Genomic DNA, 19165 nt, shown 5'->3' with positions numbered 1-19165 from the left:
AAAGAAATCGAAAGAGCAATGTCATGCAAATAAGTAATAGCTCGTTCTATAAGATAGAAAACTATTCTTATATATTAATGATTTACAAAATGTTCATATGCTGATGTTATTTCACTTCACAATTCTCCCTTGAGTAATAAGGAGAAGAGTTTCAGAAATATATTAAACTAGTGGCTTGTGCAGCAAATGCTGCAAACTAAGTTCGTTAGACGTTCAAATAAAAATTTTTCAGATTTATTTTCAATGAAAAATACCAGACATTTTGAAAGTTATTTGCTTCCATAATAATGAATGGTTTTTTTAATGCCAAATATTTATTCTTGAACCTATCCACCTTCAGTTTTTGAGTTTCAACGCGAAAACGCAAGTAACAATGTCAAGACGATCAGTGGGTTTTTCATGTGGGAGTAAAGCAATAGCTATTTCAGATCATTGTGGATTGTAGGTGAAAGTTAAAAAAAAGCCAGGTTTGCTATGCTTTCGAATAATAGACATAGCATCTTGGTATAGCTGCTGCATGTAGAGTTTGAAATGTAGAGGGTAAAGTCATTTTATCCTGCTAAGAGATCTTGCTGAAAGGATCAGGAGACTACAAAATTTTCTAAGCCTCTTATTTTATCCTTTGGAACTGTAATTTTTGCGCTCTCTTGAGCCAATACTGAAGAGAATGACGAATATAAATATCTACACCACACCGCCATTAAGTATATGAAAAAGACCCAACCCTACATGATTAAAAACTATAAAAATATTTCATTTTTAATAACAATATTATCTTACGTAAGTTTTGTAGTTTATATATATATACTACATAGTCGTCACTCAGTAAATTATAGAAATGAAGATGTAATTTCATATATTCTCTACATCTACTTATATAACCCCAAAACGTTTCACTTTCATATCAATACAGCATTAATATGTATAATTAATGAAAAATAGTCACATCATGGCATTAACTATAACAATATTTAATTTCTAATGGTAATAATGTCATCAAACCACCTCAAGTTCTGTAGATTTTAACATCCAATATACAGCTGTACTCAGAAAATTACACACCGCAGAATCACACCTGTAAATTATTTTTTGTAAGCCTTGAAGTTTTTAATAACCAATTGAATTTGAACTCTAAATATGTCAGCAATCATGCAGATCATGGCCTTCGTGTAATATTGTTTATTGTAGTGTGTTTGTGTGTTGTTTTATTTTGGAAAGCCATTATTTCTCAAAACTGACGACAGATGGATTTTGGAAAAAAGGAAAATGATGTAGGAAAATTGACATTTCACTGAAAACTACTATTTTTCTGAAAAACTTTGGGTTCCAAGCTTAAAAATGAAGGGTCATTTATTAAAATCTGTTCAGCCGTTTTCCTGTAATTTCCATTACCAGTTCAAATTATATATGTAGATATGCATATGAAGAGTATAGGGAAAAACAATCGAAGTCACAGTTCTCTTAAGGGTGATGTCATCATCTAATTCAATATATTACTGCAAAATTTATTGCTGTTCCTAACTGAAAAGTAGGAAAGGATGACTGTATCCATGGCGATAATTCTCCTTTACCAGTTTTGACAACAAAAACACGTCAATTTTTCAGTAATATACTGAATTAGATGATGACATCAGAGAATTGTGACTTCGATTGTTTTTCCCGTGTACTCCTCATATGCTTATTTTATTCAAGCACTTCAGTGTTTGATCTGTTGTCCATAAAACTGCTGATGTAGGCAGATACTTTCGCTTGACATGCCACACCTAGTGCATAAATCATTGCCCCCATTAACCTCATCAGCCAACACAATATACACACTTTGAACATACTGAACTGATTGAGCTCAACACAGATTAAAAGTAACGAGAAATATAAATTCAAATAGATAAGGAAACGTTTGAATTGTTGAGTGTTGAATTTAAGGATAGTATTAATACATATGACTACAAAACAGTATGCACAGTGTAGTGACTGTACTTACATTATTTAAGTGAGAAGGTTCAGACGACCAAGACTTGAACCATGCATAGGGTCAAAAAATTAAAATACCTTGTAAATGCATGTCGTTAGCAATGCTGAAGAACTGAAGCGGTAAATAGCACAAATATCTGTCAAACACTGCCAATGTCTGTCCGGTCAGAGTTGTGCTGTTTCATGCTAAAAATGCAGACAGATGTATTAAATAATAAATTAAGAAGAAGTTTAACTACCATTTGCAATAAAGATGCGCAGTAACAGTTTAAAATGTTAATTTTGCTTTCGCCTAGTTATCATATGCTATGTAGGTAGGTAACTTATTTCTAATATATTATATTTTTCCATTATGTATTCCATAGCTATAATAAAGAACTCCCGGATTTGTATGACCTCACTATTTAGCAAATCTGCAGTCAATTAAGATTACAAAATTGAACTTCCAAATGTAATCTAAAGGTACGGTCACACGTCGCCACCTTTGCAGCGATGCAGTACAAAAAACTGCGCAACTCTCGTACTGCGACATGTGAACAACGGTGCAACCCGAAAAGTAGCGGCTGCCGAACCTGCTGCCCGCTACTTTTCCATGCTGCACGCAGCTTAGAAGTAGCGACGAGTGAACAGGGTTCTCAGGGTTGCAGCCGCAGCATTTTTGATATCGGTTTTGTTGAAACTTTTGCTGCAGTTGCAACCAGTGTTACCACCCAAATGTGCCAGTGATACTTTTATTGTTTGGATATATATTTTAATGTTAAATGTGATGAAAATAAATTATTTGTAACAGTTATCAAATACACAACACAGTCTGAGCATAATTGCTGACGATATAATTCAATTTTTAAATTTTCCGTAGAGTAGTTCCAAACAGGAGGGTTGCCAACATTGATTACGTGAATATGCTGTTGGTTATTATTTAAGTATATAGGCGTTTTTAAAAGCTTTATAGTAAAAATAATGTCAATTTCTGAATACTAGATACGACAGAAAAGCAAATAATAGATAAGGAAGCTTTCACATGAGTTTCTTAATAATGCGAACATAACCACAAAATGTATATTGAGAAGTCAACACGGAGATGGGAACCTGCAGCATGACTGCGGCTGCAAAAGTAGCGCCCTGTGTGTGAACAGACTCGCAATCTCCAGTTGCAACTTTTGCTGCACTCGGGTTGCGCAGCATGAAAAGTAGCGTGCAGCACGCTACTTTTGGCTTACGTGTGAACACGACACGCAACTTTTGCAGCTGCAGTATAAAAGTAGCACTGCAAAAGTAGCGACGTGTGACCGTACCTTAATGGTTTTAAGAAAATTAATTTGTAGAATGTATAAAACTAAGTGACCTATACTTCTAACAGTTAGTGAGACATCATGTGCTTCAAACTACAACTTCTGATGTCAAATCTTTATTATATCTACTTACTTACTTACTGGCTTTTAAGGAACCCGGAGGTTCATTTCTGCCCTCACATAAGCCCTCCGTTGATCCCTATCCTGAGCAAGATTAATCCAGTCTCTATCATCATACCCCACTTCCCTCAAATCCATTTTAATATCTTCCCATCTACGTCTCGGCCTTCCCAAAGATCTTTTTCCTTCTGGCCCCCCAACTAACACTCTATATGCATTTCTGGATTCACCCATACGTGCTACATGCCCTGGCCATCTCAAACGTCTGGATTTAATGCTCCTAATTATGTCAAGTAAAGAACACATTGCGTGCAGTTATGTGTTGTGCAACTTTCTCCATTCTCCTGTAACTTCATCCCTTTTAGTTCCAAATATTTTTCTAAGCAACTTATTCTGAAACACCCTTAACCTATGTTCCTCTCTCAAAGTGAGAGTCCAAGTTTCACAACCATACAGAACAACCGGTAATAAAACTGTTTTATAAATTCTAATTTTCAGATTTTTTGACAGCAGACTGGATGATAAAAGCTTCTCAACCGAATAATAACAGGCATTTCCCATATTTATTCTGTGTTTAATTTCCTCCCGAGTATCATTTATATTTGTTACTGCTGCTCCCAGGTATTTGAATTTTTCCATCTCTTCAAAGGATAAATTTCCAATTTTTATATTTCCATTTCGTAGAATATTCTCGTCACGAGACATAAACATATATTTTGTCTTTTCGGGATTTACTTCCAAACCTATCTCTTTACTTGCTTCCAGTATTTTATTATATCTAGCGCTGGAAATATTGTGCATGACAGAAGCCAATCTACGTGAACTAACTGGACAGCTTATCCATCACAGAACAAGTTGGGCTTTTACTTCCCGTAGATAGGCTTACCCATATCAACAATTCTCAGTAGCATGTGAACAGGACATATTTACTATCACTACAGTAAGTCTTACATATTTTTAGCTACGGTAGGCCTACATGATGTTTTCATAAACTAAAGAAGTAGGTTCGAATTCTAACTGAGTTTTTCGCAGGTTTTATTTAAATGCACAAGATGAATTAAATGGAATCACCCTGGAAAAGAACTGGGCAATTCTCTTTTTATTCCCATCACTTTTTCAGTAATTTCATTATTAACATGTCAAGCATACTTCGAAATGATAGCAACTTTCATTGTAGGCCCACACTTCTTAATCCCACAAGCGCAATTTAAATCAACTCCATAATCCAAAACATCTTGAAAATTATGCAAATCTGGCTTGTAAAGCAGGTTTGAATAATTTCAAGGAAAAATTGTTAATCGAAATTTAACAAATCTACGTTACAATTAACGTTATTACAAGTCCCAACCACAATACACACATCTTTCACAACAGAACCCTTCTCACCTGTCGTTCACTTAAGATAACTTGATTGACCAGTATAGTTATATTTTCCCCATGCAATATTACAATTTAAAACAGTCAGGTGGTCTAAGCTGTTTCACATTCCCTACAAGGTCGTCTCTTCACAGAAGTGTAAGGCACATTCTGTCGGTGTGCAAAGATTAGAGAATAGCAGAAAAATTGTACGAGCGTATGATTTCCATGAGGCATAAGTGACTCATTTAAAAACTAGTTAAATTCAAGAGTGAAAATAAAAGAAAAAATGTCATAAAAATCCGGGTTTTAGTTGTAAACAATACAGACATCTTAAATTTTCCGATTGATGTAACTTAAGTATTTTTAAAGCCACTCTTTATTTAAAATATGTAGAACAATAGGCCTAAATATTATTGATTTATTAAAAAATAACTTATGATTTAAAATGCTGCGATAGGATAATGATATACCGTATGTGATTATTTTAATAATACTGAATTAAAGAAATCAATATTTTGTAAACAATGCTCATACGAGTATCTTAAGACAGAGTCATAATATGTAAATTACGTGAGAAAATATTGTACTGTAACTTCCTTAAACGTGATATATATTTTCTTTTATTATGGTATGAAATGAAAAATTAATATTATTAATAATGGGTTATACATAAGCAATATTACCAACAGTGGTACTCGAATTTTACCTACAAAAGCCATCTACAATAAATGTTCAAGAAATCCGTAACTCACTAGAAATGTCTTACATACAACATTTTATTATTTCTTACATATTAAATGTAAACATGTACTACACTAATTTAGAAATTTTAAGACACTAAGGTTTCCAATTATTACTAGTTTAAGTATTACATCGTCGGCTTAGAGTGTAAAGCTGCTAACCGCCAAAAATAAAATTTTATAAATGAAGCAAAAAACTGAATTTAAATTAACTCTGAAACTTTAGGACCAAATCCAAAGTACAGGTACAAATGCCACATGTACTTTGGATTGGTCCTAAAGTTTCAGAGTTAATTTAAACTTAGTTTTTTGCTTCATTGATAATATTTTATTTTTGGCGGTTAGCAGGTTTACAATCTAAGCCGACAACATGTAAGATAAAGCACATAATGTAAATATATACTAGTACAGTCATTTAAGCAATGTATTTAAGGGGACTGGGTATTCTGAGCATATGGCTGTTGTGTACGAGTGAAGAGATTTTGCTATTAGTCTTCAAGTTTTTAATCTATTAATTTACAATTTTTACAACATTACACATATTATTTGTAGGTATATTTTGATTTTTAGATTATCTTCCTATGTCTTTTACTTGATTTCATAAAAAAATTTTAAACCTGAAAAATATGAATTAAATTTAAGTTAAAAACATAGATATTTCATGAACATTTTTTCCCAGAAAATATTTGCATTACAGGTTCCTAAAAATGCAAGCATATTTCCAATGCAGTTGACTATATTTTCAGCCATTTTAATTACATTATATATATATATATATATATATATATATATATATATATATATATATATATTCGTTCAATTAAAAAAAATGTTTTCCATACTGAAAAAAAATATATATTTAAAAATTTTCATATTCTTTAATACTTTTCTGTCTGTGAAATCCATAATAATTTTGATAACCATATGAATGTGGCCATGAATCTTCACTACCATATGAATTAGGACTATACCAAATTTCGACCTGCTGAACCCAGTAGTTTTTGAGAAAAATGTTCCTAAATTATCTATGTTTTTAACTTAAATTTAATTAATATTTTTCGGGTTTAAAATTGTTTATAAAATCATGTATACGAGATAGAAAGATAATCTAAAAACTGAAATATACCTGTAATTATTGTGTGTATACTGTGAAAATTGTAAATTGATAGATTCAAAAGTTAAAGAATAACAGAAAAATTTCTTCAATTATTTCACTTACACACAACAGTCATAAGCTCACACTACCTAGTTCCCTTAAGTTGTTTCTTTAACACTAACCTTGAAAAGTGCATCTTTTTCTGGGATATTTGACTGAAGTTGTTCTTCCCCACTGCTCCCACTGCTCCCACTACTGGAAGTAATACTTTCTTCAAGTTTCAGTTTCGTTGAAAGACCTTCCAACTCCATGTCTAAGTAGAGTTGACTTAGCTGGTCATTAACAAGGAGGGGTTGATTAATATTTTCTAGGGCTTGGAGGTCTGCCTGCAGAACTGCTCCGAGCTCTTGGTCTTTTAGTTGGTAGCGAAAAACGAGATCAGGAGTCACTTGCACATCCTCCATCCAGGGAGGTTCCTGCATGAAACAACCAGAACAGTCACAATTAAACAACCATACTTATAACAAACTAGACTAGACGGCATTTCGGAAGGCGGTCGGCTGCTACATGCGCCGTAGCATTTCTCATATGTGACATCACAAACTTGCACAGTAGAACCAATCGGAATCAGTCTACAACAGTCTACAACAAGTACTTCCAGAGTTCGTTTGTTCACGTGTGAGTGTTTCAATACATTGAATAAGTAAAGCTAACATTTACTGTGTACATGTAAGATAAATAAATGGAAGAAGAGACTGTAAAAAGACAAATATTACACAGGCAGGCGCAGAAAATAGTGTTTAAGGTGTATAATTATTTTGTGCGAGATCGTGCGTATTTGCTTGTTTTCCGCACAGAACCAATACGCGGTAAGTGTGAAATACCACATTCAGTATTCCCAACGTAACACACATAACAATTTCCCTCTTCTTACCGCTTAAGCGCGACATTCATTTTACTGCTTTAGGCTTTTAACATATTATTTTTAGAGACGTTTAACACAGTAATAATTATAAATTGGAAACTTACCACTGCAATTTCACCTAAATTGCAATGTTAATTATTGTTTTTAAATATTTACAAAAATTAAGTAAAGTCTACTACTCCACGGAACTTATTGCATTCCTGATACAAGTAACATTAAGGAAGCCGTGAAAAAATCAACAATATTCCAGATGCCGATGTTATTACTGCAATATGTTATATAAATAATATTGTTAAAATATTAAAATGAAAAATAAATCATTACATAACCCTACCATTTGTTTTAAGTTCGCATTTATAGACTGGAGGAAAAAAAAAGACAGACGTATATGACGGCCTGCTGGAGTATAGTAAACACAGAAAACATTTTACAGCAACAATGTTGAAGAAAGATATTTTGGTGTTCCGAAGTTGCCGTCATTAAACAGAAACCAACATGGAGATTTCATTGCAACTAATTAGAAATTCGTCTTTCAGGCATGTAATAAACGATCTTCGCACAAAATAATGTACGATACACGAGCGGTATGTTTGTTTTCATGTTCTCGGAAATTAAAAAAGCTCAACTACGTTTCGCTTTTTCAATCTTTTCCTCGACCATGAAAACGTCAACATTCCGCTCTTGTAACGTATATTACTATTAAAAACGTTGATGAGCAGAACGATGCTGGCCATCTTGATGCTGACTGCAACGTTGCCAACGCGCAAGAAACGACTGCAGAAGCATGTGATGTGGAATTGAGAAACGAGCAAAGAATATTGTTAGTGAAGGAAAGAGGGTTTGTTTGGTGTCATGTTTACAGTAATCAACGGATAACGTCATTATTGTCTTTTGATAATTTAAATTCTCTCCTGCGCTATTTGCATCGCACATGCTCGTGAAGTACGATGTGGCAATGTTGTACGCTGCCTTGCCCTCTCTATTGGTCTCTCTCGATGCAAACACTAGCAGACTACCGCCTTCCGAATTGCCGTCGACTCTAATAACAAATCATCATTCAAACACTTGAATCATTGCTCAATTATTGCTAACTGAACTACATTAAGATAAAATTACTATAGGCCTACATTAAGATACCGTACATAAATTACATTATATATCAAGGTTAGGGTGTGGTACCGGTATGCGAAACGAATAATTCGATCAATTAATTCAGTAAATTCTGCCTTTCATATGAATTTAATTCTCTAACAACAGACGTCGAAACTACAGATGGTTTCATGAAGAACAATGCAATAACTCACAAAGTTTCAATGACGCAAGTGTGAGAAGTCTGGTGATTTTTTTACTTTGTTATTTAACGACGCTATAGCAACTACTAGGTTATTTTAGCGTCGATGGAATTGGTGACAGTGAGATGGTAGGTAGGTAGGTAGGTAGGTAGGTAGATAGATAGATAGATAGATAGATAGATAGATAGATAGATAGATAGATAGATAGGTAGATAGATGGATGGATGGATGGATCGATGGATGGATGGATGGATGGATGGATGGATAGATAGATAGACATAGATAGATAGACATAGATAGATAGACATAGATAGATAGGTAGGTAGGTAGGTAGGTAGGTAGGTAGGTAGGTAGGTAGGTAGGTAGATAGGTAGATAGGTAGATAGGTAGATAGGTAGATAGGTAGATAGGTAGATAGGTAGATAGATAGATAGATAGATAGATAGATAGATAGATAGATAGATAGATAGATAGATAGATAGATAGATAGATAGATAGATATTTATTAGCCTTAGGAAATACAATGATTTCATGGCATCGTCAGAGTGAATACATAATAAAAATGCGGTTACATACATGTTATTCCGACATACAAGATGTCTACAATAATATACAAATAATATACAATCAACACATTCTGTAATGAAGTCAATTCTCCAGTTTTCTTCAGACCATTACTTGTACAAGGTTCTTGGTTTCCTTATCTTCTTGGGCAGTCTCACCCCAGACATGAATCAGATATAAAAGAAGAGCAGTAAACACAAAAGGAGATACTAACTACTGTAAGCTAAATTTGGAGTGCTAAACTAAGATACTCATTGACAGTAAAAGGCATGTGGAAAAGTAAAATATGTTTCACTGACTTTTTAAATCTAGCATAGTTAAGGGCTTTAGTTTCAACAGGGAGTTTGTTGTAAAGTCTTATCCCTGTATGTGATAAGCTATTGAGACTTTTGGATAACCTATGATGATTAAAATGTAAATTATTGCATGTTCTTGTGCTGTAGCTGTGATAATCAGAGTTTATTTTAAAACTATCATAATTTTGGTGGATGAAACAGACTGTTTCAAGAATGTAAATACAAGGTAGGGGCAAAATATCAAACTCTTTGAATATTTTTTTACTATCCGAGCGAATAGGTACCTTCTTTATAATTTTCAATATTCTCTTTTGCAGTCTAAACACTTGTGCAAGTTTTGATGATGACCCCCAGATAATTATCCCATATGCTAATACAGAGTGAACATAGCCAAAGTAAACCGATCTAAGTAGTTCCTTGGGAGTTATATTGGTTAGGACACGGAAAGCATAACACAAACGACTTAGTTTATCAGTTAAGAATTGAATATGACTTTCCCACGTGAGGTTGGAATCAATCCACATCCCTAAAAATTTTGTACAATCGACGTCCTTTATTCCAGTATTATTAAGTAGTATTTCAATGGAGTCATGTAGTTGTCGAGATGAGGCCGAGCATTCTCCATAGATTACCTCACAATCGCCTTATGGTTGGAGAAAAACATCGAAAGAAACCCACTCAGATAAACAGCCCAAATGGGAATTGAATCCATGCTCAAGCGCAAGCAAGCTAATGCACTACAACCTGAGTCACTGTGTGGCTGTCTTTGGTGATCAAATGATAGAAATTTAGTCCCTGTCTGTCCCTGATATAATCCCTTGGGATATCTCTTTGTGGGGATACTGAAAGACAAAGTATACATCAAAAAACCTCGCACAGAAGAAGTGAAAGAAAGTATTTATAATATTCTTCGTAACATTACACTGGGTCTCAACAATTTATTGAAGTGATACAGAGCAGATGAGTATTATTTCGAACATTTGTTGTAATATATGGTAAGGTTAAACTCTTTGGTTTAATTCCATTCTTAATCATGTAATTTTCATAAGATTGAAGTACAGTATCTGTTTCCCACCTTTAGCTAGCTTTTCACCTACTGCAATACTATTTTTTTTACCACGAAATATGCAAGCAGATAGCAGGTGTTAGAAGAACTCCAGATTAGAAACTCTGTATGAACCACAATTGCAAATGAAACAGAATTATGACTCACTTTTAATACTGGTCTTGGTTTTGGTGGTCGTGGGTTCTCTGATTTCTCCCACACCATTTCCTGAAATAAATATCTTTAATGAAGTTTGACAATCACGATAGGAAAAAACATATACGAAAAATAACAGACATATATATATATATATATATATATATATATATATATATATATATATATATATATATTATAGTAACAAATGAATTAGCTCTCTGCCATTCAGCAACTTCCGTAAGTCTATCGATCAACCATTATTCAAATAAAGCATTTTGAATTTTAATAATTTCTCATGAAGTAATAGAAATAGATTAAGACATTCAGAAATTGTGACAGAATTTCGTGTCAGGATTTTCTATACCTGTACTTGTCTTCATACAGTAAGTTACTAGCATACTTCACACTCGAAATTTAAGGCTTCAACAAAAACTGTTTACACTTAGTTAATTTACGTCAGTTTTATGACTTCTTTGTTCAATAGTCCAAAAGAATTCAAATTTAGTCTTTTAGATCTTAAAATATGAAACTACATCAAATAAAGGTGAGTCAAAGGAAAATAAAAGTGAGTCAAGGGGAAATAAAAGTGAGTCAAGGGGAAATAAAAGTGAGTCAAGGGGAAATAAAAGTGAGTCAAGGGGAAATAAAAGTGAGTCAAAGGAAAATAAAAGTGAGTCAAGGGGAAATAAAAGTGAGTCAAAGGAAAATAAAAGTGAGTCAAGGGGAAATAAAAGTGAGTCAAAGGAAAATAAAAGTGAGTCAAGGGGAAATAAAAGTGAGTCAAAGGAAAATAAAAGTGAGTCAAGGGGAAATAAAAGTGAGTCAAAGGAAAATAAAAGTGAGTCAAGGGGAAATAAAGAGTCTTGAGGCATCTGTCCTGACATTCATAGCTCCGTATTGTTAATATCTATTAATATATAATATATTCCAGCTTTCATACATAAATATTTTCGCCTTCAACGAAAATAATACATTTAACACATTTATGTACAACAGAAACATCATACTGTACTCCAACCAGGAGGAAGTCTCAGGGGACTGAGACGCAGTGGGGTAATGCTGTGAATGAATGTTGATGTCATAAGATGTCATAAGGTCACACACATGGGTACACGCATCTCCATTGGCTAACTCTCAAAACACAAATGATAACACTGATACATATTTATACTACCCTAATTACAAAATTAAATCACGGTTAATCTCCTGGTCTTTTAATCCCTCCATACAGGAAATAACATATACAGGAGAGCGCATGTTTTTTAAACTGACGTTGTAACGGTAATATTATCTATCTACTTCGCTCCAATACTTACTTCCTGGCTTTTAAGGAACCCGGAGGTTCATTGCTGCCCTCACATAAGCCCGCCATTGATCCCTATCCTGAGCAAGATTAATCCAGTCTCTACCATCATATCCCACCTCCCTCAAATCCATTTTAATATTATCCTCCCATCTACATCTCGGCCTCCCCTAAGGTCTTTTTCCCGCCGGCCTCCCAACTAACACTCTATATGCATTTCTGGATTCGTCCATACGTGCTACATGCCCTGTCTATCTCAAACGTCAGGATTTAATGTTCCCAATTATGTCAGGTGAAGAATACAATGCGTGCAGCTCTGCGTTGTGTAACTTTCTCCATTCTCCTGTAACTTCATCCCTCTTAGCCCCAAATATTTTCCTAAGAACCTTATTCTCAAACACCCTTAAGCTATGTTCCTCTCTCAAAGTGAGAGTCCAAGTTTCACAATCATAAAGAACAACTGGTAATATAACTGTTTTATAAATTGTAACTTTCAGATTTTTTGACAGCAGACTAGATGACAAAAGCTTCTCAACCGAATAATAACAGGCATTTCCCATATTTATTCTGCATTTAATTTCCTCCCGAGTGTCATTTATATTTGTTACTGTTGCTCCAAGATATTTGAATTTTTCCACCTCTTCGAAGGATAAATCTCCAATTTTTATAGTTCCATTTCGTACAATATTCTGGTCACGAGACATAATCATATACTTAGTAGATGACGCAACAGTAAGCACATTCCTTTCACAGTTAATCTCCTGGTTGGAGAACAGTAATTTAACTGTGTAATATTTCCAGTAGTGAAATGTCTGACAGACTGCATTGGGGGAGAATTCGAGTATGGTACTAAAATGAGTAATTCTATAATTCGGTTAACATACTATTTTAAATAAAGTATAAGCAGATTTATTAGTTTAGAATCTATTATGATATCATAATGTGGTTGTAAATTTCGTTATATCTATGAACTAGTAAACTAACCCATTTTTGTCAAGTGGTTTGTTAGCGCTACTTATTTCTTTAGTATACAGTAAATATTGTGCACTGAAAAACTTTTACCTTAATAATCCTAAATAAGTTATAAGCATTCTAATAAAAATAAGTTTTCCTCAATTCATAGTAGTCCATGTACGATAAGAAAAGAAAAAAAAAAGATGAATTTAGTAACTTAAAATAACAATCATAAAACTACCGGTACTGGTAACAAAAATTATAATAATAGACATTACAAGAGCACTTTTATTTTCCGAATTTTGAGGATTTAGTTTCTCTATTTTAGTTACTGCTTCATAAATTTTCAGAGTATTTCTTGCACTCTTGCTAAACTGTACTGCGAAATAGCCAAGACCCAGGCAGAAACACTGAAAACTAGAATTATTTATTTACATAGTTCAATATGCTTGAAATAACTTACCTCAGTCTTATTCATATTATTGGCATTGACATATTCAGGTGAACTCTTCATACTGGTATCAGACTTATCCGTCTTGAGGAATGAATAAAATGACGAGTAGCTCGAGTCATCACAAGTGCCTTCTAAGTCACGTGTTGTACTGAACCCTTCTCCTACACTCTCAACGTCTCTCTTATCTTCTTCACACTTTATTGCCTTATCCTCATCTTGACTTACATTTGGGGACGTTCTTCCACCCCCTGGAGAACAAAGTGACTTTTCCTTCTTGGATGATTCACTCATACCCTAAAAATATTAAGAAGATCGTTCAGTCACTTACAAAACTTAAAAATGTGTTAGTTGTTGCATTGTATATCATATGTGTAGAAGGTTTATTTCACGATGCAACGTCAATGTTCTAGCAGAGATTTAAAAAAATGAACATACTATTGCAAAGTTAAAGAAGAAGTGCGTACTAATAAATTTAAATTTACTATTGTACTGGCAATTCATTACTGAGAATATTGCCTGTTGATTTCATTGTACAGTTTTAATATTTTGTATTATTTTATAGTAAATTCCCTTTTCAAAACTGGAGATATAAATAAACGTCGAAAATCTAACAAATGTGGATGGTAAAAAAGTCAAATGGTAGAATAAAATATGGCAAAAGACTGTATAAGGTACAGAAGTATTACTCAGGATGTTAAAAGACTGTTGTAGGCTGTTAAATATATAACTCAGAAAATAATTTATTTGTCAGAGAGTACAAGAATGTACACACACATAAAAACTTCCATATCTGAAGCAGGCATAACAATCACCGCCACCTAAATAAATCTGGGGAATAAATTTGTTCCAGTACGAAGAGTAAAGACGAGAAATGATGGGTTGAAACAGAAAATAACGTTAGGCATAGCTCTTTAGAAATTCAAATTCAAACAAATTGTTTGCGAACTGGATTAAACAATGTTCATAAAGGAATGTACGAGTATATGTTGATATATACAATGATTTTTAAGGATGTTGTTGTTTAGTCAACTGTCCGAAGACAGGTTTGGACCTCAGAAGTGACACCAACAAGGCATCACACATGTAACAGTACCGGTACTAAATTAAAATCTCCCAATATTCATTTGGGAACTATATTGGTGGCAGTGATTTTTATATTTTGAAATAAACGTAAATCATTACAAGAAAAAGCACAAATATTATTGTAATACTAAACATAAGTTCAAATGGCTAATAACGCCCATTCCAAAACTTTTCATTAATGTTGCCAAAAACAGCACTGTTGTAAAATATGCCGAAGTCCTCAATAAAATAGGTTTCTAAATAATTCAAAATATCAATGGACTAGTTCCAACAATGAAGAAGTAACAGTGAAATCATACATCATGATTAACTTTATAACTTCTTTACTGAGTTAATATATAAAAAATGTATCTGGCTGACAATTTTCGACGTGGTGTCCGTCATTGTCTGAAGCCTAGTGAGGTCCCGCACTATCTTCTGGTTTCCTCAGCGAATAGGGATTATAAAGAATGGACACTGAGCGAATTTTCCTGTGTTTTGTTTCTCTGTGCGCCAGCGTTTAGTTCCACTTTCAAGCGCTAGAGGTTAGTGTAATCGAGCATACACTAAGATAATAATTGAGAATAGAGTTGAGACAGAGGATCCAAACATCGCCTACCTTATTGCATAATCCAGAAACGCTTTGCTTCTAATAAATTCAGGTTAACGGCTTTTCCTTATTTCTCAGTGACAAACTAGTTGTAATAATAATATTTTATATTTCAGATATAATAAATTATATTATAAAATAATATAATACATTATAAAATTAAGTATCGAATTCGTTTAATATTTGTATATAATATAATATAGGTATATGGTTTTACTTCTCGTAAGAGTTTTGTTTTTCCATTTTCAGCGTTATCAAATCATTACATATTTTAATTGTTGTTGGGGTCAACGTCTCAACTCTCATTATAAAGGAACTCTAAAGTCTAGACATTACAGTTAATGACGGATTTATTATTTTATGGATCCAATTTATTTTGAGTACATAATGTACCTAGATGTATTAATTAAATGTGTTATATTTCCGCTGTGTCGACTGCTAGCTGGTGTGATGTCAGCGCCAACTCTAGGGAGAAAGCAGAATCTCACGCTGTAGCTGGCTTGAAGGTCATTGAAATCAGTCCGGCTACATTAAAGGTACCGACGCGAAGAGTCCATTCTTTATAATCCCTATTCGCTGGTTTCCTGTTGTGGTGGGGTGCGTTCATGATTGTGTCGAAAATGGTGTGTGTTTTGAAATTCAGTTCAATGTTCAGGATGTTTCTTTTTATGTTTCCAGGTGTAAATAATTGTAATCTTCATCTTACGATGTTTGGTGACGTATACACGTCCGTTGATGTGACATATTAATGAATTTAAATACTATTATAGTCACAATCATGCCATGGTATGAAAAAAAAAATTTCACAACCTCGAGCGGGAATCGAACCTGCGACTTCCTGTTCTGCGGTCAGGCACTCTACTACTGAGCTATCGAGTTCGTCTCACGCCAAAGGCTTGGAATTATCCTTTCATACTGGCGACTCTGTTATAGAGTACTGTCCATAGCGTCTGATCTAGTCAGCACTACTTATGGCTATTTGTAAAGTTTCTTTCAAGCCATAAGCAGTGCTGACTAGATCAGACGCTATGTACAGTACTCTATAACACAGTCGCCAGTATGAAAGGATAATTCCAAGCTTTTGGCATGAGACGAACTCGACAGCTCAGTGGTAGAGCGCCTGACCGGAGAACAGGAAGTCGCAGGTTCGATTCCCGCTCGAGGTTGTGAAAATTTTCTTTGATACCATGGCATGATTGTGACTATAATAGTATTTAAATTCAGTAAATAATTGATTAAATGGCGATCTTACTCGTGTTAATTATGTAAGCATGTGCGGCTTACAGCTGTTTCGGTGCTATTCGACACCATCCTCAGAGCCTACTAGATCTCGGCACTATCTCAACTTCACTGCCTGTTGTGTGGGTGCGTTCGTGTGATGAAGAGTTGTGTCAAATAGTGTGTGTGTTCTGAATTTGATCTGTGTGTTGAGAATTTGATTGGGGTGTGTTTTAGTGTGTCTGTATATTTCATATTGTTCTAGTGTGTTGAGTTTTTGGTTTTTGGGTTGTATGTGTAGGATTTCCAAGTCTGTATTTATGTTATTGTATGTGTGGTTAGCATTAGTTGTGTGTTCGGCATATGTAGATGTATTGTGTCCTCTGGTTATTGCTTTAATGTGTTCTTTGTATCGAGTTTGGAATGATCAGCCTGTCTGTCCAATGTAGAAACTGTCGCAACTATTACATGCGAGTTTGTATACGCCTGTGTGGTTGTATTTACTTGTTTGTGTGTTGAGATGTCTTTGTAGTGTGTTTTCTGTTCTGTATGCTATGTTGTATTCATGGATTCAACATGGATTTCCAGGTGTGTTTTTGTATGTTTGTAAATTTAATATTGTTCTAGAGTGTCAAGTTTCTGTTTTTTTTGGCTGGATGTGTAGTATTTTCATGTCAGTGTCTATGTTGTTATAATTGTGATTGGAGTTTTCGATGTGTTTTGCGTAGGTTGTTCATTGTTGTGTGGTTTGATTATGGCTGTGCTATGTTCCTCGTAACGTGTTTGCAATGATCTTCCAGTCTGTCTAATGTAGAAGTCATTGCAACTATTGCATAATAATTTGTATACATCTTTTAAGTTGTATTTGTTTCTGTGTCTTGTCTGTGTGTGTTCGTGGTGAGAGGGTTTAAATTTGTTGTTTAAGCTAACAAGTAACAAAGAGGTATCCATAAAAGCTGCATTAACACCAACGCAGTCCCACTATATTCTTTGTTTCTCTATGATAAATTATCTAGCTTTAATTATTCAGGTAATCTTTTCGTACTTTGATTTTATTGTAATTGTAAATTTAATACTAATTGTAATATTATTTGTAATTGTAATTGTAAATTTAATACTAATTGTAATTTTATTGTTGATATTGTAGTTGGAATCTCCTGGTAGAGGGGCAGAGAAGGCCTGACGGCCTTATCTCTACCAGGTTAAATAAATAAATACTAATACTAATACTACTATATTTTTCACTGCTTATGATACATGGAGTCTCACAGTGTAAAATTCTCCGGAGGTAAAATAGTCCCTCAATCTAAAACAGAACTGAAAAGACTACAGTGGACTAAAGTGGACTTTATGCTGTCAGCAAACAGCTGGATACATTAAGAAGATTGATTGATTGTTAAGATGTTTTTGTAATGTCTTCTCTGTTCTATATGCAGTGATGTATTTTAGTTTCTTGAAAGATTATGCAATCTTGTATGTGTACATCACAGCCATAACTGAATCACACAATAATCCAACCTACACAGAACACATCACAAACTCCAATCATAACTACAGCAATATAGACACTGACATGAAAATACTACATATCCAGTCCAAAAAAAAAAAAACCAGAAACTTTACACTCTAGAACAAGATGAAATTTGCAAACATATAAAAACACACCCACAACACATTCTGAACACTGAACTGAATTTCAAAACACATTCCCTTTTCGACACAATCATGAACACACCTCACCACAACAAGAAATCAGAAGATGGCGTAGGATCTCACTAGGCTTCGGACAAGGACTGACACCACGTCAGAACTAGTCAGCCAGATAATTTTTATAATATTATCACAATAAAGAAGTTATAATGTTAATCACTGATTATATAATTGTCAAAAGAGTGTAGCCAACAATGATAATAATAATAATAATTCTTGCCACAATATGCATGATGGAAACATTACAGTTTCCATTACCAGACTATGTACTTAATCATTCAAGTACATTCAAAATGTGACTTAAGAGACGAATTGATCACATGAAGTAGAATTCATAGTTTAATTTCATATAAGTAAATCTATGTTTTGAGCGACATTACCAATGATTCTGTGAGGCAATGTAGCTATATAAATAAAGTTTTACAATACTTTAATTTCATATAAGTAAATCTATGTTTTGGGCGGCATTACCAATGATTCTGTGAGATAATGTAGCTATATGAATAAAGTTTTACAATACTTTAATTTCATATAAGTAAATCTCTGTTTAGGGCGGCATTACCAATGATTCTGAGCTATATGAATAAAGTTTTACAATACTTTAATTTCATATAAGTAAATCTATGTTTTGGGCGGCATTACCAATGATTCTGTGAGGTAATGCAGCTATATGAATAAAGTTTTACAATACTTTAATTTCATATAAGTAAATCTATGTTTTGGGCGGCATTACCAATGATTCTATGTGGTAATGTAGCTATATGAATAAAGTTTTACAATAATTCTATCGATATTAAGAGAAAAGAAGAAGTAGAAAGTAGTTTCTTACATTGATATTGATTTTATCACAGCAGCTAACATGATGTTTCAACATAACCATCATAAAGAGAGAAAAAAAAAAAAGAGTTGAACAGACAGACATACGGGCAAACAGAGAAAACTAATGAAGTTCTTCCATAAATTATACATCTAAAAATAAAGCCTTACGACATCAA

At 33.8% G+C, this 19165-nt stretch overlaps 1 protein-coding gene across 11 annotated transcripts in view; it reads right to left on the bottom strand.

Annotated features, from left to right (window-relative positions):
- The window catches only part of per (period circadian regulator), a 280779-nt gene that overhangs the window by 10553 nt on the left and 251061 nt on the right, over positions 1-19165 (bottom strand). For 9 of the 11 annotated variants that reach the window (XM_069840390.1, XM_069840394.1, XM_069840391.1 and 6 more), the window contains 3 exons: positions 13580-13864; positions 10869-10928; positions 6761-7054 (listed from right to left, as the gene is read on the bottom strand). In XM_069840390.1, the coding sequence (XP_069696491.1) occupies positions 6761-7054; positions 10869-10928; positions 13580-13864 (639 nt within the window). Of the gene's footprint in view, positions 1-2049; positions 2158-6760; positions 7055-10868; positions 10929-13579; positions 13865-19165 lie in introns of all 11 variants that reach the window. The other 2 variants (XR_011334946.1, XM_069840395.1) reach the window with 2 other exon arrangements.

This window comes from Periplaneta americana, chromosome 11 (assembly GCF_040183065.1).
Source record: "Periplaneta americana isolate PAMFEO1 chromosome 11, P.americana_PAMFEO1_priV1, whole genome shotgun sequence".
NCBI lineage: Eukaryota > Metazoa > Arthropoda > Insecta > Blattodea > Blattidae > Periplaneta > Periplaneta americana.
Note: the sequence above shows the minus strand (reverse complement) of the source record. Positions and strands in the feature narration are given on the sequence as shown.